The following is a 21,383-nucleotide window of genomic DNA, read 5'->3' on the forward strand; positions in this document are numbered from 1 at the left end:
CGTGGAGCCACTGATGGTCCTGGGGTCCGCCACCCCCTAGGGCTAGCTCCTGCAATATCCCCGAGGGTACCAAGCCACAGCAAACACTTCGGGTTTTGACAGCAGGATGTTTAAAGCAGGTCCCGCTGTCAAAGTCCAAAGTTTCATCTCTGTCCCATGCATGCATGCAAAGGACAGATAAAATGCTTCAGCATACACAGAGCTGTCAAGGCAGCTCCGTGCTTGCTGAAACAATGGCACTGCAAGGGAAGCCTTTAGGCTTCCGCGCAGGGTCAGGTTGCCCTTAAAGGACTTTGAAAAATAATAATAATAATAATAATAATGTAATTAAAAATATATATAGGAACCACAGGGAGCACTCCAGGTTTCCGCCAGGGTACCAGATAACCCATAAAGGGCTAGAAAAAAAAAAAGCTCCCATAGTATGAAGGTCGCAGACCTTAACATTGAAGTACAGGGGTTCGAGTCCAGCTGGACTCATTTCCATTTTTTTTTAATTGAAAAAAATATTACATTAAAAACAAAAAATAATTATTTTTATTTTAAATTGGAGACAAATAACTCATTCTAAGTATATCACACATCAAAGCCTAAAAATCTCTATTCATCTCCCTCTCACTTTTTCTCTCTCTCTCGTTCAATCAATTCTCACACACCCACTCAAACACTTCGCACCCACTCACAGACCCACTCACTCACATAGCCACTCAAACCCACTCTAACACTCCCGTAGCCACTCACAGACCCAATCAGACCCTCACAAACTCACTCACACACCCACTGAGACTGTCACACACTCACTCACACACCCACCGACACCCTGATGCACCCACTCACAGACCCTCGCACATACTGAAGCACCCACTAAAACACTGATGTACGCACTCTCAGAATGAGTCAGACACACTCACAGCCACTGTTACTCCCAGACACAGCCTCTCACACCTATTTTCCTACCCACAGAGGCTGCGGCTAACTTCTGCCACGCATGCGCAAGGGGCCATGCACAACATCGGTTTGAGTAGTTAGGGGGCGGGCAACCTCTACTGCACAAGGGAGAAGGCATGGTGCAAGGTTGGGTGCTTTTAGGAGGTTGGCCTCAGGCCCGGGCCAGGCCCTGCGGCCAACCGCCACCGTGCATGGCCAATGGCTGGATTCACGTATAGCAATTAAAATTAATATACGTTAAAAAAATCATAGAAATTCACAGAAAAAAAAAAAGGTTACAGGGAGATTATAGTTAGTTTCTGAAGTTACTCATACAAAACCATACAAATTCAGCAGTAATAGTTCGAGTTCTTTCAAGTAACTCAAACTCGCGCCTTATAGTAACTATAACTTGCACCTTCGCTATGCACAGCTAATTACTCCACATATTATATCATTGATGACAAATTCTATGCCATCTTTCATACTCTCACTACAACATTTGCAATAAACTTATTAATAAGACAACTGTGCATGGTGAGGGGGTGAGTTTTAGTTACTTGAAAGAACTCTAAAAATAACTGCTGAATTTCTATCCTTTTGTACGAGTAAATTTCGAACCTAACTATAACTTTGCTGTAACCTTTGTGTTTTTCAGTAATATATATATATATATATATATATATATATATTAAAAAAATATATATACAATAGTGGCCTCTATGGCACCTTTGACTAGTAGTGACTGTCCCTCCTGTTTTAATAAATTGAGATGTTCCAGAGTAAGTTTGTGGGGGTGAGGGGGAATGTTTGGTGGAGTAAAGATAAGATCTAGGCAATAACCATGTTGGATAATTGATAAAAACGCATTGATCTGTATTCATGTGCCACTGTGGGTAAAGATTTTCCAGTCTTCCACCGACATGAGATGTATGCTGTGTGGGGATCTGTAAAAAGTCACTGTTTGGTTGAGGTGGAAGAACCTCTTGGAGCAGTTGATTTAACTTTTCTTCTATAAGTATTACCTTTGTAGGAGCCTCTGTTGTAAAAATGTGGTCCTTGTTTCTGTTGGTATGTGGATGGCTCTGAGGTTGATGGTTTGAAACCACACCTAAACTGTGGCCTATGAAACGTTCCCAGAGTGAGTGTAGTGTAAAGGGCACCCCTATATTTAACTGTATCAGATTCTGTTTTCAGCTTTTCTATTGTGGTATCAACCTCTGGCCCAAATAGGTGTTGCTTATCAAATGGCATATTCAACACTGCCTGTGGAATTTCTGGCTTAAGCCCTGGTTCCTTTAACCATGTGTGCCTTCTAATGATGACACTAGTGTTGATATCCCTTGCTGCTGTATCTGCTGCATCTGTAGCAGATCTAATTTGATTATTGGAAATGGCCTGCCCTTCCGTTACTATCTGCTGTGCCCTTTTCTGGTGTATTGGTGGAAGGTACTGTAACAAATCTTCCATTTGGTCCCAATGAGCTCTATCATCACTTGCCAACAGTGCTTGAGAGTTTGTAATCCTCCAATGGTTCACATCTTTAGTTGCTACCATCTTTCCGGCTTAAGTTAAGTGTCATATAAATCATCCCATCTATTGAGATAGGGAATTGTAAAGAAAATTGTGTAGGTGAGGGAGTCTGTGGTGGGGAATCTGGTGGTGGAGAAGCAGGAAGTAAAGAAGAATGTGGTGGTGAAGCCTGTTGTTGTGCCTCTGGGATCTCCTTTTGTTTAAATATTTTAGCAGGTGGAGGCCCAGTTTCTACAGTTTCTTGGAAAGTCAATTTTCTTTTGATTGTTGGAGGAAGAGAGGCTATGATTCTTCCTGTGTCCTTACGTATTGGCTGTTTTTCTTCAAAGAAGTCTTTTTTCGAATCATGGGATTGAATGACTCCTCCTTTCGGTGATAGTGCGCATGGGCATCGACTCCTTTGTTAGATTGTTTTCCCGCAGAAGGGTGTAGGAAGGAGTGATAAGAGTGAAAGAATGTAAATGTACAACTAAATGTATTAAGTAAATAAGATGTACACGTGAATGCCAAATCGTTAAGTTGAGAACGCTTGGATTGGGATGCCTGATTTGACCTTTGTTTTGCGTTAACAAATCTGGCCTGTTTGTGATGAGGTACTACTGACAGATCTAGGAGTGTTATGTACCAATGTTGTAGTGCCCAGGTGGGGGCTATGAGTATCATGGTGCGAGAGGTGTGACGCAGTTTGTTGACCAGAAATGGAATTAACGCAAGAGGGGGGAAAAGCGTAAGCAAATATCCCTGAGCAGTTGATCTATAGAGCACTGCCCTTGGACAGAGGATGTGGGTGTCTGGATGTGAAGTTTTGGCATTTTGCGTTTTCGCTTGTTGCGAATATGTCTACGTCTGGTGTTCCCCAAGTACTGTTGAAGTACCTGAGAGTGAATTTCCCATTTGTGTATCTGTTGTTACGTCCTGCTTAGCAAGTCCGCTAGCTGATTGTGTATCCCTGGGATGTATTACGCTAGCAAGTAAATGTGATTGTGAATTGCCCATTTCCATATTGTTTGGGCTAGAAGGGACAGTTGAGATGAAGGTGTTCCTCCTTGTTTCTTCAGATAATACATTGTTGTCATATTGTCTGTTTTTATCAAGACTGTTTTGTGCCTGAGAAGGGGTTGAAAAGCTTTTAGGGCGAGAAACACAGCTAACAATTCTAAACGGTTTATGTGATAAGTTAGCTGGGTTGAATTCCATTCCCCTTGTATGGTAAGGTTGTTGAGGTGAGCTACCCAACCTGTCATTGATGCGTCTGTTGTTATCGTGGTCTGAGGCACAGAAATGACCGCCCCTTTATTAAATGGTTGTGATTCCACCATTTTGAGAGATTTGTGCGTTTGGTGGTCTAACAGCATTAGATCCTGAAAGTGACCCTGTGTTTGAGACCATTGCTGTGAGAGACACTGTTGTATTGTTCTCATGTTTAATCTTGCATGCGGTACTATTGCTATGCATGATGCCATCATTCCCAATGGTTTCATGATAAACTTTACAGTGTAACGTTGATTGGGCTGTATCTGTGATATAAGGTTTTGAAAAGCCTCTATCCTCTGGGGATTTGTGTAGGCTAAGGCTTTTTGGGCATTGAGAATAGCACCTAGGTAAGGTTGAACCTGTTCTGGTTGAAGATGAGATTTTTTGTAGTTGATTATGAACCCTAATGTGTGTGGGGTTTCTATTGTGTACTGAGTGTATTCCTGGCATTGTATAATGTTGCTTAATTTTATTAGCCAATCATCTAGATAAGGAAAGACATGTATGTGTTGCCTTCTTAGGTAGGCTGCTACTACAGCTAGACATTTTGTGAAAACCCTTGGAGCTGTAGCTATACCGAAGGGAAGAACCTTGACTTGGTAGTGATTTCCTGCTATCACAAGCCTTAGGTATTTTCGATGAGCTGGATGTATGGGGATACGAAAGTAAGCATCTTTCTGATCTAAAGCAGTCATGTAATCTTGTTTTTGTAGTAGTGGAATTACGTCCTGCAGAGTTACCATGTGAAAATGTTCTGACAGGATATATATAGATTTAGTGGTCTGAGATCCAGAATGGGTCTGAGAGTACCATCCTTTTTGGGTATGAGGAAATATAGTGAATATACTCCTGTTCCCTGCTGAGATATTGGAACTAATTCTATTGCTTCTTTTAGCAATAACGATTGCACCTCTTGCTGTAACAGAACATTGTGTTCTGAAGACAGTCTGTTATAGCGAGGGGGACTGTTTGGAGGAGTAGAAATGAGTTCTAGGCAGTAACCATTGCGGATAATTGAAAGCACCCACTGGTCTGTGGTGATGTTTTGCCATTGTGAGTAGAATTGCTGCAGTCTGCCACCCACAGGAGATGTGTGGGGTTGTGGTACACTGAGGAAGTCACTGTTTTGAGGGAGTGGTGGCACTCTTTGAGGCTTGAAATCTGCATCTGGCTCTGAAGTGTTGCCCTCTGTAAGAGCCTCTAAATGATCCTCTTTGGTATTGCTGCTGACCTTGTTTAGCTTGCGAGGTGGAAGCCTCTGCCGACTGGGATTTGAAACCTCCTCTAAATTGTTGTTTTTGAAAGAAACCTCTGTAAGGTGCAGTGTATAGGACCCCTATAGATTTTGCAGTGTCAGAGTCCTTCCTGGGTTTCACAATAGTTGTGTCAACCTCAGGTCCAAATAGATGTTTTGTATCAAAGGGCATATTTGAGCACTGCCTGTTGGATTTCTGACTTGAAGCCGGAAGATCTTAACCATGCATGCCTACAGATGGTTATGCTAGTGTTTATGCTTCTAGCTGCTGTATCGGCTGCATCAAGAGCTAATCTTATTCAATTATTGGTAATTGCTTGACCCTCTTCAACAATTTGTTGTGCTCTTTTTTTATGTTCTTTTGGTAAGTATTGTAAGAATTCCTGCATTTCGTCCCAGTGTGCCCTGTCATATCTTGCTAGCAGGGCTTGTGAATTGGCAATACGCCATTTGTTAGGTGCTTGTGTAGCTGCCCTTTTTCCAGCTGCATCAAACTTTCTGCTTTCTCTGTCCGGGGAAGGGTATCCCCTAAAGATTGGCTATTGGCACTTTTCCTTGCAGCGCTGATTACAACAGAGTCTGGTGGTACCTGTTGTGTAATATAAACTGGATCTGTTGGTGCAAGCTTGTATTTTCTGTCTTTTCCGGGAGTTAACATTCTAGCCTTAACAGGTTCTTTAAATATATTGTCTGCATGTCTAAGCATACCAGGCAGCATAGGCAAGCACTGGTATTGTGAGTGGAGGATAATGTATTGAAAAGAAAATCCTCCTGCAAAGGTTCAGCATGCATTTGAACCCCATGGTATGCAGCTGCTCTCTAAATGACCTGTGTATAAGCCATGCTATCCTCTGGTGTTGAAGGTTTGGATGGATAGAGGTCTAGGTCATTTAGTGGTATGGGATCTGGATCTTACAAGTCCCAGGGATCAACTGTATCTCCATGTGATTGTATTGGAATGTGTTGCTGGGGGCAATGGTGGTGGGGTAGTAGGTGTTGGAGAGAAAGAAAGTTGTGGCAAATGCAGTGGAGAAAACTGTAAAGGAGATGGTTTCTCTTTCCTTTTAAATATATTTGCTGGTGGTGGAGCAGTGTTAGGAGATTCTTGAAACGCCAGCTTTCTCTTGGTTTGTGGAGGAGGTGAAGCAATGATCTTCCCAGTCTCCTTTTGGATATGTATCCTTCTTTGTTTGGTGTCCATGATTTCAAGGATAGGCTGAATAGCCGAGTCTTCAGAAAGATATTCTGATGTTATAGCTGTTTTAGAGGATTGTTCATCAATTGTCTTTGAGCTGTGTTTTAAGCGGCTCAAAAGTCCTTGTTCCTCCGTATAAAAAGATTTTTTCGGCTCCAAAGTGGTGGATAACTTTTTCGGTCCTGAAGATACAGCCCGTAGTTTCGGCTCCAAAGCCAGATGCCGAATTTTCGACTCCGAAGAGTGTAGTCGTAGGCTCGGCTCGGATGTGGAGCTTTTAACAGATTTGCTTGACTCCAGCATTGAAACAGGTATGCACCCAAGGCCTTAATAGGTCTCTTGGAAGTGGGCGTAGGGGCAGGTGCACTCACATGCTGAGCCGCAGTGATCGGTTGGCTGTCTTCATCCGAGTCTGCTTCGGAGTCGGTGCCCTGGATCAAAAGAGCCGTCTTTGCCTGCTCTTCTTCCAAGGTGTCAGTGGACTCTGTATGCTTCGATGCTATTTCGAGTCTTGTTGCTCTCCGGTCACGCAGTGTCTTTTCGGGACAACCAACAAGCTTCACAGTCTTCTCAATGTTCGGGAGAGAGACAGAGATTACATACCACGTGTTGATCTGTGTAGGGGAATTTTACGTGGCATGGAGGACAGAATCGGAATGGTGTCCGATCCATCAGGCTACGGCGTGGGAGGCCTGAACAGGCCCGAGTGGAGGGCGTTTTCTGGTTTCTGACGGTACTCGGCTCGATTACAGATGGAAACGCGATCGAAACAATTCCGACGGTAGAATAACGTTATTATAAAGTTTCCGATTCGAAAGTCTCGGAGCGAGAGGAAACCCGTCCGAACCCGACAGCATAAAGAAAACAATCTAACAAAGGAGTCGATGCCCATGTGCATATCACCGAAAGGAGTCATCATTCGATCCCGTGACTCGAAAAAAGACTTCTTCGAAGAAAAACAATTTGTAACACTCCGAGATGGCGGGACCTATGCATAGCATGTGTATCTGCAGCTACACAGGCCATCAAACATATATATATATATAATATACACATGTAAAACCAAAAGTTACAGGGAAGTTATATTTAAGTTCATGTTTTACTCACACAAAACCATACAAATTCAACAGTTAGAGTTATATTTATGTTAAGAAACTATAACTCGTGGTTTAAAGTTACTTTACTGCCCCAGTTATAATTTCTTCAGATAAATATAACTGTAACTGCTGAATTTCTATGTTTTATGTGGGTAAAACCTAACTATAACATCCATGTAACCTTAGTGTTTTCAGTGAATTTCTATGTTTTTTTTTTAACGGAAAGTAATATGGCGGGGTTGGACGCAGGGCCTGGCCTGTGGATAGGCCCTGCGGCCACCCCCCCCCACATGGGCACCCAACCCCATGAGGCACACGTCCGTTGGCCATGCAAGCGGGGGAGGGGGGATAAGGTGTGAAAAGGGGTGAGTTTTTTTTCCAACTGGGCTTCAGATCTGCTTGTCCATCATAGATTTACAGTGGATCGGCCCCACAATAAAAAAAAGTGGGCAATATTTTGCTCATGAGGAATTCCTTAGAGCCCCCTCCATGTGTTCTATGGGATTACTATACCTCTATCCTGACCCCTTATGTTTGTTTTCAATGTAGCTGCATCTTTCCTCTCAGGTTGTGAACAATGTATCAGGGCCTCGATTTTCACTCGGATCAGCGGGTACCCGTGAAACATTGTTTTCCTCTAGTAACTCCCAAACTACAGGGAGTGCAGAATTATTAGGCAAGTTGTATTTTTGAGGATTAATTTTATTATTGAACAACAACCATGTTCTCAATGAACCCAAAAAACTCATTAATATCAAAGCTGAATATTTTTGGAAGTAGTTTTTAGTTTGTTTTTAGTTTTAGCTATGTTAGGGGGATATCTGTGTGAGCAGGTGACTATTACTGTGCATAATTATTAGGCAACTTAACAAAAAACAAATATATACCCATTTCAATTATTTATTATTACCAGTGAAACCAATATAACATCTCAACATTCACAAATATACATTTCTGACATTCAAAAACAAAACAAAAACAAATCAGTGACCAATATAGCCACCTTTCTTTGCAAGGACACTCAAAAGCCTGCCATCCATGGATTCTGTCAGTGTTTTGATCTGTTCACCATCAACATTGCGTGCAGCAGCAACCACAGCCTCCCAGACACTGTTCAGAGAGGTGTACTGTTTTCCCTCCTTGTAAATCTCACATTTGATGATGGACCACAGGTTCTCAATGGGGTTCAGATCAGGTGAACAAGGAGGCCATGTCATTAGATTTCCTTCTTTTATACCCTTTCTTGCCAGCCACGCTGTGGAGTACTTGGACGCGTGTGATGGAGCATTGCCCTGCATGAAAATCATGTTTTTCTTGAAGGATGCAGGCTTCTTCCTGTACCACTGCTTGAAGAAGGTGTCTTCCAGGAACTGGCAGTAGGACTGGGAGTTGAGCTTGACTCCATCCTCAACCCGAAAAGGCCCCACAAGTTCATCTTTGATGATACCAGCCCAAACCAGTACTCCACCTCCACCTTGCTGGCGTCTGAGTCGGACTGGAGCTCTCTGTGCTCGTGGCAGCTGCACGCTTGACTTTTCTCAGTTCATGGGCAGTTATTTTGCGCCTTGGTTTTTCCACACGCTTCTTGCGACCCTGTTGACTATTTTGAATGAAACGCTTGATTGTTCGATGATCACGCTTCAGAAGTTTTGCAATTTTAAGAGTGCTGCATCCCTCTGCAAGATATCTCACTATTTTTGACTTTTCTGAGCCTGTCAAGTCCTTCTTTTGAACCATTTTGCCAAAGGAAAGGAAGTTGCCTAATAATTATGCACACCTGATATAGGGTGTTGATGTCATTAGACCACACCCCTTCTCATTACAGAGATGCACATCACCTAATATGCTTAATTGGTAGTAGGCTTTCGAGCCTATACAGCTTGGAGTAAGACAACATGCATAAAGAGGATGATGTGGTCAAAATACTCATTTGCCTAATAATTCTGCACTCCCTGTACTGAACAGATTTACAACAAATTACAAAAAGGGATCTTTCTAGGACAAGATCTAGCATTCTGCAAAATTTGGTGTAATCCCATTCAACGGTTCGAGCTCTAGCTGTGACTAAAAATTGCAAAATCAGCATAGACATCACATGGGGAAAAAGTGTTCTGGGAACCCCCCCTTTTCTAGGCCCGATTGATGAATCACCAGGCAGCAGCTAAAGTAACAAGTACACGATATTTGAAAATTTCGTGAATATTCATCAAATGGCACTTAAGTTATTAGCTAAACAAAAAAAAAACTTTGTCTATGGGAAACGTTGGTTCTTACTATAACTACCTACTGGTTACTGCCAACAGTGGTATATTTTTATATATATATATATATATATATATATATATATATATATATAATAAACACACACACATATATATACACACGAACATGTGTGTGTGTATATGGAAATATGCAGATTCACATGCTGTGCACATCCCGCCATCTGGTGTTGGGCTCGGAGTGTTACAAGTTGTTTTTCTTCGAAGAAGTCTTTTCGAGCCACGAGACCGAGGGACTACTCCCATTTCGACTCCATTGCGCATGGGCGTCGACTCCATCTTAGATTGTTTTCCCCGCAGAGGGTGAGGTAGGAGTTGTGTATGCTAGTAATAGTGCCCATGCAATGGAGTGAATGCGTATGTACATAATGAAGTGTAAAGTAATATATTTACAAATGTACAAATGCTTAAGATCTACTTCTAAACGGCTACAGGCTCCCGGGGAGGCGGGTTGGCGCATGTGAATCTGCAGTGACTAATGCCACGAACAGATGTACACTGGGTAAGTGAAATTTTCCGTTCGATGGCATGTGTAGCTGCAGATACACATGCTGTGCATAGACTAGTAAGCAGTTATCTCCCCAAAAGCGGTGGTTCAGCCTGTAGGAGTTGAAGTAGTTTGAAATAATGTTCTTAGTACAGCTTGACCTACTGTTGCCTGTTGTGCAGTTAACAAATCTACACAGTAGTGCTTGGTAAATGTATGAGGCGTAGACCATGTTGCTGCCTTACATAGTTGTTTTGTCTTTCGAATTAGTTTTGTTCTGTCAATGTAGTACATTAGTGCTCTTTTGATGTCTAATGTATGTAGTGCTCTTTCAGCTACAGAATCTGGCTGTGGGAAGAACACTGGAAATTCTACCGTTTGATTCAAGTGGAACGGTGAGATTACTTTTGGTAAAAATTTAGGATTTGTCCGTAGAACAACTTTATTTTTGTGTATTTGAATAAATGGTTCTTGAATGGTAAATGCTTGAATTTCACTCACTCTTCTTAGAGATGTGATGGCAATTAAAAATGCAACTTTCCACGTTAAGTATTGCATTTCACAAGAGTGCATGGGCTCAAAAGGTGGACCCATGAGTCGTGTTAAGACAATGTTGAGGTTCCATGAAGGAACTGGTGGTGTTCTTGGTGGTATAATTCTCTTTAGGCCTTCCATAAACGCTTTTATGACTGGGATCCTAAATAATGAAGTTGAGTGCGTAATTTGCAGGTAAGCTGAAATTGCCGTAAGATGTATTTTAATGGAAGAGAAAGCTAGTTTTGATTTTTGCAAATGTAGTAAGTATCCTACTATATCTTTTGCAGATGCGTGTAAAGGTTGAATTTGATTATTATGGCAGTAATAAACAAATCTTTTCCACTTATTTGCATAGCAGTGTCTAGTGGTAGGTTTTCTATCTTGTTTTATGACCTCCATACATTCCTGTGTGAGGTCTAAGTGCCCGAATTCTAGGATTTCAGGAGCCAAATTGCTAGATTCAGCGATGCTGGATTTGGATGTCTGATCTGTTGTTTGTGTTGTGTTAACAGATCTGGTCTGTTTGGTAGTTTGACATGAGGTACTACTGAAAGGTCTAGTAGTGTTGTGTACCAAGGTTGCCTTGCCCATGTTGGTGCTATTAGTATGAGTTTGTTTTGACTCAACTTGTTTACTAGATATGGAAGAAGTGGGAGAGGGGGAAAAGCGTACACAAATATCCCTGACCAGTTCATCCATAGTGCATTGCCCTGAGACTGATGTTGTGGGTACCTGGATGCGAAGTTTTGGCATTTTGAGTTTTCTTTTGTTGCAAATAGATCTATTTGTGGCGTTCCCCACATTCTGAAGTAAGTGTTCAGTATTTGGGGGTGAATTTCCCATTCGTGGATCTGTTGGTGATCCCGAGAGAGATTGTCTGCTAACTGATTCTGAATCCCTGGAATAAATTGTGCTATTAGGCGAATGTGGTTGTGAATCGCCCAATGCCATGTTTTTTGTGTCAGGAGACACAACTGTGTTGAGTGTGTTCCTCCCTGTTTGTTTAGGTAATACATTGTTGTCATGTTGTCTGTTTTGACAAGAGTGTATTTGTGGGTTATTATGGGTTGAAATGCTTTCAGCGCTAGAAACACCGCTAACAGTTCTAAGTGATTTATATGAAACTGTCTTTGCTGAATGTCCCATTGTCCTTGGATGCTGTGCTGATTGAGGTGTGCTCCCCACCCTGTCATGGATGCATCTGTCGTTATTACGTATTGTGGCACTGGGTCTTGAAAAGGCCGCCCTTGGTTTAAATTTATACTGTTCCACCATTGAAGCGAGATGTATGTTTGGCGGTCTATCAACACCAGATCTAGAAGTTTACCCTGTGCCTGTGACCACTGTGATGCTAGGCACTGTTGTAAGGGCCGCATGTGCAACCTTGCGTTTGGGACAATGGCTATGCAGGAGGACATCATGCCTAGGAGTTTCATTACTAATTTGACCTGTATCTTTTGGTTTGGATACATGGCTTGTATTACATTGTGAAATGTTTGGACTCTTTGTGGACTTGGAGTGGCAATTCATTTTACTGTGTTGATTGTTGCTCCTAGGTATTGCTGTGTTTGACACGGCAGAAGATGTGACTTTGAGTAATTGATTGAGAAACCTAGTTTGTGTAGGGTTTCTATGACATAATTTGTGTGTTGTGAACACGGTGTTTGCGTGTTGGTTTTGATTAACCAATCGTCTAGGTACGGGAACACATGTATTTGCTGCCTTCTGATATGTGCAGCTACTACTGCTAGACATTTTGTAAAAACTCTTGGCGCAGTTGTTATTCCGAATGGCAACACTTTGAATTGGTAATGTATCCCTTGGAATACAAACTTTAGGTACTTTCTGTGTGAAGGATGCATTGGTATATGGAAATATGCATCCTTTAGATCCAGTGTTGTCATGTAGTCTTGTTGTTTGAGCAGTGGGATTACTTCTTGTAATGTAACCATGTGAAAGTGGTCTGATTTGATGTATGTATTTAATATTCTGAGATCTAGTATAGGTCTTAGACTTTTGTCTTTTTTGGGTATCAGAAAGTACAGTGAGTAAACTCCTGTGTTTAGTTCTTGTTTTGGTACTAATTCTATTGCCTCTTTTTGGAGCAATGCTTGAACTTCTAATCCTAGAAGATTTATATGTTGTTTTGACATACTGTGTGTTTTCGGTGGGACTGTTGGAGGGAATTCGAGAAATTCTATGCAATAACCATGCTGGATAATTGCTAGTACCCAAGTATCTGTTGTTATCTCCTCCCAATGTTTGTAAAATTGGCTTAGTCTTCCCCCCACAGGTGTTATGTGATGGGGATGTGTGACTTGTAAGTCACTGCTTATTTTGAGGACTTTTGGGGCTTTGGAATTTTCCTCTATTTTTTTTTAATTGTCCCCCTCTATATTGCCCCCGAAAACTTCCCCGCTGATATTGGCTTTGGTAAGTGGGCCTGGTTTGTGATGTTGTGGTTTCTGTAGGTTGTCCTCGAAACCCTCCCCTAAAAGGTGTTTTGCGAAATGTGCCTCTGCTCTGCGGGCAGTAGAGTGCGCCCATGGCTTTTGCTGTATCAGTGTCTTTCTTGAGTTTATCAATAGCAGTGTCGACTTCCGGCCCAAACAACTGCTGTTCATTAAATGGCATATTTAGCACGGCTTGTTGAATTTCCGGCTTGAACCCTGACGTGCGCAGCCATGCGTGCCTTCTTATTGTTATTGCAGTATTTACTGTCCTTGCAGCCGTATCTGCTGCATCAATTGAAGACCGTATCTGATTATTAGAGATACTTTGTCCTTCTTCCACCACTTGTTGTGCTCTTTTTAGGAACTCCTTGGGTAAGTGTTCTATCAAATGTTGCATCTCATCCCAGTGAGCTCTATCATATCTTGCCAAAAGTGCTTGTGAATTGGCAATGCACCATTGGTTTGCTGCTTGTGCTGCAACCCTTTTGCCCCCAGCATCAAATTTGCAACTCGCTTTGTCTGGAGGTGGTGCGTCCCCGAGGTATGAGAGTTTGCTCTCTTACGAGCTGCCCCGACAACTACGGAGTCTGGTGTTAACTGCGTTGTAATATAAACTGGATCTGTTGGCGGTGGCTTGTACTTTTTCTCCACCCTTGGAGTTATGGCTCGGCCTTTAACAGGATCCTGAAAGATTTGTTTTGAATGTTTTAGCATTCCTGGGAGCATAGGTAGTCTTTGGTATTGGCTATGAGTGGAGGATAGCGTGTTAAACAAAAAGTCATCCTCAATTGGTTCGGAATGCAAGGTGACGTTATGGAAAGCAGCTGCCCTTGCGATCACCTGTGTGTAAGATGTACTGTCCTCAGGTGGGGACGCCCTGGCAGGGTACGAGTCTGGGCTGTTGTCCGATACTGGAGCATCGTAAAGGTCCCATGCATCGGGATCATCTTGACTCATGGTAGTATGAGTCGGGGAGTGCATCAGTGGAGGAGTTGCTACTGGTGATGTGTGCACTGATGGTGGTGGAGACGGTGGTGGAGTTGTTTTCCTTGCCACCTTTGACTGTGGTTCCTTGTCCTTTTCTTGAAAGGCAAGTTTTCTTTTTATTTTAATTGGGGGAAGAGTGGTTATCTTCCCTGTGTCTTGTTGAATGTGGAGCCTCCTTTGAGTATAGTCTGGCTCTACTGCTTGTAGTTCCTCTCCGAATCTATGTTTTTGCATTTGGGAGGACAATCCTTGTTCCTCTGTATAGGAACCTGTTTTCGGCTCCGAGGCTGGATGTTTCGGAACCGAAACTTTTTCGGACGTCTTTTTAGGCTCCGAAGAAACCTTTGTAATTTTCGGCGTGGTGGTGTTTCGGTGCCGAATTTGTTCGGTGCCGCTGTCACGGTGCCGAAATTTATCTGAGCCGATGTCTCGGGTCCGAGATTGCTGTGTGGCGGTATCTCGACCGGAGTTGGATGACTTCGACACCAGCGTGCCCTTTTTCGGTGCCTTGGATCAGTCACCTATTTTTTGGGTTAAGCCATGGCCTGTTGGCGGTGGCGTCCCCTGGGCTTTTGTTGATTTCTCGTGAGTCTTATGTTTCGACGTCTTACTCACGGTTTTCGGCATTTCTTTGGCCTCGAGCTCTTCCGAGTCCGACTCTTGGATAGAGAAAGCTTCCTCTTCCTCCTCGAAACGCTCTTGTCCTGTCGGCGTCGATGCCATCTGCAGTCTTCTGGCTCTTCGGTCTCTTAACGTCTTTCTGGACCGAAACGCTCGACAGGCCTCACAAGTATCTTCCTTGTGCTCTGGGGACAAGCACAAGTTACAGACCAAATGCTGATCCGTATACGGATACTTATTATGGCATTTTGGACAGAAGCGGAATGGGGTCCGTTCCATCAGCCTTGAAGTCACACGTGGCCGGGCCGACCAGGCCCCGACGGGGGATCGAAAAAAAAAACAAAGGGCCACCGGAGCTCTTCAAAATTCGGTGTCGATCTGTTGTAACTAACCCGATACCGAACGCAAACAATACCGACGTTTTTTCCGAGATTCTAACTAACTTTCCGAACCGAAACACGGAGGGAAAAGGAACACGTCCGAACCCGATGGCGGAAAAAAACCAATCTAAGATGGAGTCGACACCCATGCGCAATGGAGTCGAAATGGGAGGAGTCCCTCGGTCTCGTGACTCGAAAAGACTTCTTCGAAGAAAAACAACTTGTAACACTCCAAGCCCAACACCAGATGGCGGGATGTGCACAGCATGTGTATCTGCAGCTACACATGCCATCGAACATATATATATATATATATATATATATATATGTATATATATATATTCTTTCAATCTTAGAATGCTGCATTATTTCAGCAAAAAAGGAGGTTGGGAACTCTGGATAGTTCCCAAGTTTACATGGAGAGGAGCCCTTTCATCTGGAGGACACAACAACACCAGACCCTCAGGAGCTTCTCATCGCAAATAGCTTTTGCTCTAGCAGTTTTTTTAAGCATAGTAAAAGATTAGCACATCTTTAGGCCATGGAAGATATTTTATGTGTGAGGTTATCCGGTGTTCCAGTTGCACATAATTTTACTAGATTGCTTCTAACTGTAGAAATAGGTTTAACAGGGCACCCATTGTTCAGATCCTAAGGTGTTAAGGGAAATGTGTTCTTTGCAAGCAAAGTTAATTTGCCAAAGGAAAATTTTGCCACGCTAATGCACATTTTCTATTTACCCATTTCTAATATAAAGGTCAGGAAAATATAGTGATGTGACTATCTAATTCATAGGTAGTAAAAGGGGACCAACAGACAATATCAGGTCAACCAATAACTGCTACCGTTCAACCTATGTAAGCAGATTTTTCAAACAGATATAATAATTAGTAAATAAAAAACATTACACCTACCCAGCTAACATGGCTAGGACAGAATATATATACTGTGGAGGCAAATTATTGAATCTTTAGTCCTAAGGCATGAACAATAATTTCTAAAATCTGCTTACAAACATAACTATTTTGAATTATTATTTTTAAATCATTATTTTGCTTTTGGAATCAACTAGATAATACCCAATATTCACTGAAATAGAGTTCAGTTAATGTAATTTACACTACCTTGCCAGCTGTTCACAGAAAAGATCAGGCAACATTTGCATGTTAGAGATGGTAGTGGATGTAGCTTACCTTAAACGCCAATTGAATTGTATCTTCTGTGTTGGCAGGATTACAAAGGATATTCAAGCCTATCACATATTCTCTAAAATCGATGGAGCCATCTCCATTCTGCAGGAAAGAATTGATTTTTCCACAGCTTAAAATATTGAAAATGAATTAGACCGGAACACATATGATTAGCATACTATGAAAGATAATTGGTAAATGGACTTTATACTTCTGTAAAAAACACATTCTAGCTTTTAATACAAAAAAAGTTGAAGAGATAAATGAAATGTTTAATCACACTTAATTTCATTTATATCACTGAAAGGCAATGATATGAACAACTGTAGCTCACTTATACATAACAAAAACTAAAAAGAATTCCCAATGCACTATCCATACTTAATCCAAAAATAACACAAAACATCACTTAGGTAATATGTACATATGTCGGAGTGAGCTCAACCAGTGAAACTAAATAACTTTGAACAAGGCTAAATAATATTGTCAAGCATTACAGTTACAAATGGTTTTGTCTTCTATAGAGCCCATTAGCACCAGGAGCAAAACGGTCAGATAAATCAGAATGCTCCCCCTTCTGTGCTATAGCTACTGTTACAGGTTTGCAAGGGGATCATATTGTGGCTCTCAACATCCCCTCGCTGCACTTGAGCCCAGTCCTGATGGGCTCCGGCTAAGGTCCTCAACAGCGGCTTTCCTCACGGGGAAGCAGAGCCTGAAAGCTACTTCCATCTCTCTTCAGGTAAAGTCACGGAAAACGAAGACCCTCACACTTTCTTGCTAAAGGATGCGGACTACACCCGTTTTCTTGAATAGCCCAATCAACCAACGAAGTATTGAAAAGTAAACATTCCCCACAATTTATGTGGTTGATTAGGTGTGCTTGCAGGAAGACAAAAAGTGGAGCCAGTATCAGGGAAGGAAGAGTAGCTTTTCTTTCTATAGCAGCACTTGAACAAATAAAAATTTTTGATTCACACTGTTCATGTCCTGGGGAAGAGTTACTGCCTACAGGTGCTGGAAATACACCACTAGAACATTGACAAGTTGAGAGTTCCAATTAAGACAAATTTGAACAAATTGTCAATAATGACTGGTATAAACCTACTCCAACTTTTCAATATTTGTCTTTCTGTTTCTCCACGTTTATCGATGAAAATTCTACCCTAAGTGAGTGGAATGGTCTAATAGTCACTGCAGCCAGGCAGATTACCAGTAGCCGAATGTTCAACCGAATGACATTTGTTCTCGACTACAATCAAACGATTAACACTTTAATTTCACACTATCTTCAAAACTCCTGAATAATGTACAAGACAATAAAGAACAAGTTACTGATGAAAAATATTCCAGTTCACTGAAAGTCGAGGTGGGAGGGTTGGTGAGGAATCTGCGGTTGGATACAGTATCCCCCAAAAAGATTATTAACAAAGGTAAGTAACTTCTGACTGATACGTCTAACCACAGAGTCCTCACCCTGCAAATAGATACCATATACGTGCCTGCAAGATGGAGGGTCTGTGAATTGGCTCAAATCAAAAGTCCTGCAGGACCAGAAGGGCAAAATGCCAATCTAGACAGACTTGACTATCCAGGCAGTTGTGCTTTGTGGACATGTGGACCATTTTTCATCCCTTTCAGGGGGCTTCTTTTTCCCCTGTGCGCAGCAGACTTATGTAGGTAACAATCCTTTAGGAGATGGTCCATTTCAGCACTGCCTTGCACTTCTTTAACTGGGAATACCCTTCAAAGAGGGTCCCCAAAACGAACTTATCCTGAAAGAAGGTGGTATAAGGTGGATTGATAGAAAGAGCCTGAAGCTCGTTCATGTCTTGCGAATGTTAAGGCAATAAGAAAGACTGTCTTCAAGGACAAAAGTCTCAAGGGACAACTGTGCAACGGCTCTAAAGAGGCGCACATCAAGAAGGTGAAGACTAAGTTAAAGTCCTACTGAGGCATTACAAAGGGTTTTGCTGGCAACAAATATTGCAAACCTTTCAAAACCCTTATTGCAACGGGTGATTTGATTAAGGTTAGTCCGGAAATCTCATGAAAGCTGAAAGTGCTGATAAATATCTTAACTGTACACAAAATAAATCTTTGAAGAGCTAGGATCAGAACACACAATAAAACTTCAGACAATATTGCCTGTATGTGGGTCAATTTGTCGGGCGCCGCATCAATCCACAAATTTACCTCAATGACTGCAGTACACTGATTTTATGGAGGGGCACATTACCACCAAGAGACATCAATGACCATAGGGTGCTGGAAGTCAACTTTTGCTGCTGAATTTCTAAGCATGGGAATCCAAATTGTGCAAAGTCCTGCCCTGCTGCTGCAATAGAAGATGTTTCTGTAGCGTCAGCTTGATCACAGGACAGATGTTTTGCCCATGAGTTCTAGGTACCACACCCTCCTGGCCCAAACTGGTGCCACTATTAAGACTTCAGCTAGTCATACTTGATCTTCTTCAGCAATCTGGCAGGAGAGACAGTAGCTTGAAGGCATACAGGAGCCCTGAGCTCCACTCTAGACTGAAGGCATCTCTGAAAAAGAGATGCTTTGGAAACTCCGGCATATAGAAGTGCTGACATTAAGCATTCTTAGTGATGGTGAAAAGATCAAGCCATGGTTCTCTCCACTGCTGGGAGATGGTTTGTGCCACCGCCAGGTGCAACTGCCACTCATGATCCACTAGGCATTGGAGTTCATCCATCTAGGTGTTTAGAGATTACGTCAGGTAGTGCACCACCAGGAAAATACACTGGTGTTCCAGCCATTTCCAGAGACGTAGTGCCTCCTGACACAAGGACCAAGACCCCACCCTGTCTGGTTTGTTGCAGTGCCACATGGTTGTGGTGCTGTACATTAACACCTTCACTAGCCTCCCTTTGATGGATGGTAGGAAGGCCTTGATGCCAAGAGAATGACCCACAGATTCGGAAGGTTGATGTGGTCCCAGAACTCTGACAGAGACCAGATGCCTTTGATCTTTACGTCTCCCAAGTGGCAACCCTAACCCAAAAGTGAAGAGTAAGTCACCACAGTTATTTCAGGAAGTGGTAGGCAGCGAGGTCTTCTGCTGAACCAATTGTGGCCCAACAAACATAAGTGCAGGTCTCCACTGCTAGAGGTTCCAAAGCCAAGAGGACATGGAGAAAGCACCTCTGGAAGGCACCAGGGCCAACCCAGAAGGAATCAAACAGGAATCCTACGCATGATACCTCCACTGTGGCTGAATCATATGGGATGTAGACCTTAAGTATAAAGTCCTCACTCAGACTCATGTCGGAAATTACTCAAGAGAGGTATTGGCACTCCACACAATAAAATGCTTTCTCAGCATCAAGTGATAGCGCCAGAAACCACCAGTGATTCAAGGGTACATTAGGGGATCACCCTACCCAGGGGCATCACCAGGATTTTAGTCATTATCTTTAATTCTAGAGTGACTAAAGAGATTGTGCATTAGCTAGTTCCCAGGGATCTATTCTCAGCTGTCTCCTGGAAAGGCCAGTTCAATAATGTCTTTTCCTACTTAAAAACTCCCTCAGAAACAAATTCTCCCCCAGAGACTTACATGTTGGGAGTGCAAATATGGCCTCAGCCACTCCTTCCTCCGTGAAGTCCCCCTATAGTTATCACATTTAGGACAGGTAGGCATAGGGGCTTCAACAGGCCTTCAATCTGTGTAGGAGTGGCTCTTAATTCTGTGATGTACATGGTAATGTTGTAGACAGGGAAACTATTGACAATGTCTTTGGGGATGCACTAACAGGTGTCCCACTGCATTGCAGATCGTATGTATGGTTTGGGATTTCCACTGTCACAACTGGGCATCCAAAACCTTCCCAGTTTTTCCTCATGATCATATTGATGCCATTGGATCTTGACCAGTGCCTTCTCCGCTGCAATAGAGAAGAATAAATTCAGTTGATGTTAAGCTATTCCTAGCAGTTTCCCTAAGGTTGGTGTAGGGGTCGTTTTCTATCTTGCCATAAAAGTATAGACTTCCAATTTCAAGGCATGGAGATCTACCTGAGCCCTATGCTTCACTAGAGCGGAATCCTGCTGCATTCTCATTTTTAAAATCTCCTTAGCTGTGGCCCAGAGGACCCCACGGAAGCTACTGAATCCCCGAACAATATGACCAGGTATGATTGTGGAGCTGCCCTTCTCTCTCCAGTAGCCTGAAGCAAAATGTTTCATTTGTATTGTGGGAGGAGGTAATAATCATAGGTCAGAAAGAAATCCCTGTCAGATAGAGGAAGTAGTCACCAGACATCCATCAATGCATTGTCATCTAAAATGTCCCAGGGTAGAGCCCTGTCATTTTGGTGGTAAGATTCCAAGCACCAGTACTATCTAGCACCAATTATGCACTAGGTTCCTATCACCCCCAACAGGACAAGTGTTTTCTCGAATGATGACAGTAACCAAGAATGCTTGGGGGAGGAAGCAGGTTTTGTCAGTAGTGGAGGCCTATATGGATCCAATAACAATAATGCAAATGCCCATCAGCCCTCCTCTTCCACTCCAGTTTTAAAACCCTTGCACAGTAGCCTCTTCCATAGGAGTATGGTTGCTCCACATTTTTTCAAACAATTTCTCTGGGTTGAAGCCACTCCTGTAATATTTACTAACATAATTCCTCAGGACCGAATACCTCAGTTCCAGGGGTGTAAACGTAATGCTAACAATGACCATGCCACCCATTACTGTTTAAGCTTTTGTGATTCTGCAGGAGACAAATCAGTCTCCTGCTAACAGGAATATATCTGCATAGATGGTGTAAGACTTTCTTTCACTTAATCAAGTGGGCTAAGTTACTGACATTCATAGAACCTATTGCCAGTGGCTTAGACATCGCAGGGTGTGGCTCAAAGAATGTCAGCGCCTATGTAGATGTGGAAGGTGTCTGAATTGAATGCTGACTCAGAGGGGAGTTGGTACTGTGCACTGACAAGGCACTGTAGCAGTGAGGAAGTACTCATATGCTTTCAGTCCAAAGCTGGGATCTCTGCCAAGCTGCACTATAACATCCACCCCCTCAACTCTTGCGCCAATGAAAAATATGTGAAAAAGTGTGTTGTGGAATAGAGTGCACAAGAGCCAATTTAAACTGGGTCTTAGTGTGCCAGGTCTGACCCAGCACACACCTCTGATAATGTGAAAGGTTTTGTTG

The 21,383-nt window shown here is 42.6% G+C and overlaps 1 protein-coding gene across 1 annotated transcript in view; it reads right to left on the reverse strand.

Moving 5' to 3' along the window:
• Positions 1 to 21,383, reverse strand: part of LPCAT2 (lysophosphatidylcholine acyltransferase 2) — a 159,208-nt gene that overhangs the window by 52,362 nt on the left and 85,463 nt on the right. The window contains exon 12 of the mRNA XM_069216275.1: positions 16,199 to 16,297. Within this exon, the coding sequence (XP_069072376.1) occupies positions 16,199 to 16,297 (99 nt within the window). The remainder of the gene's footprint in view (positions 1 to 16,198; positions 16,298 to 21,383) is intronic.

The sequence above is a fragment of the Pleurodeles waltl genome, chromosome 12 (genome assembly GCF_031143425.1).
Source record: "Pleurodeles waltl isolate 20211129_DDA chromosome 12, aPleWal1.hap1.20221129, whole genome shotgun sequence".
Classification (NCBI taxonomy): domain Eukaryota; kingdom Metazoa; phylum Chordata; class Amphibia; order Caudata; family Salamandridae; genus Pleurodeles; species Pleurodeles waltl.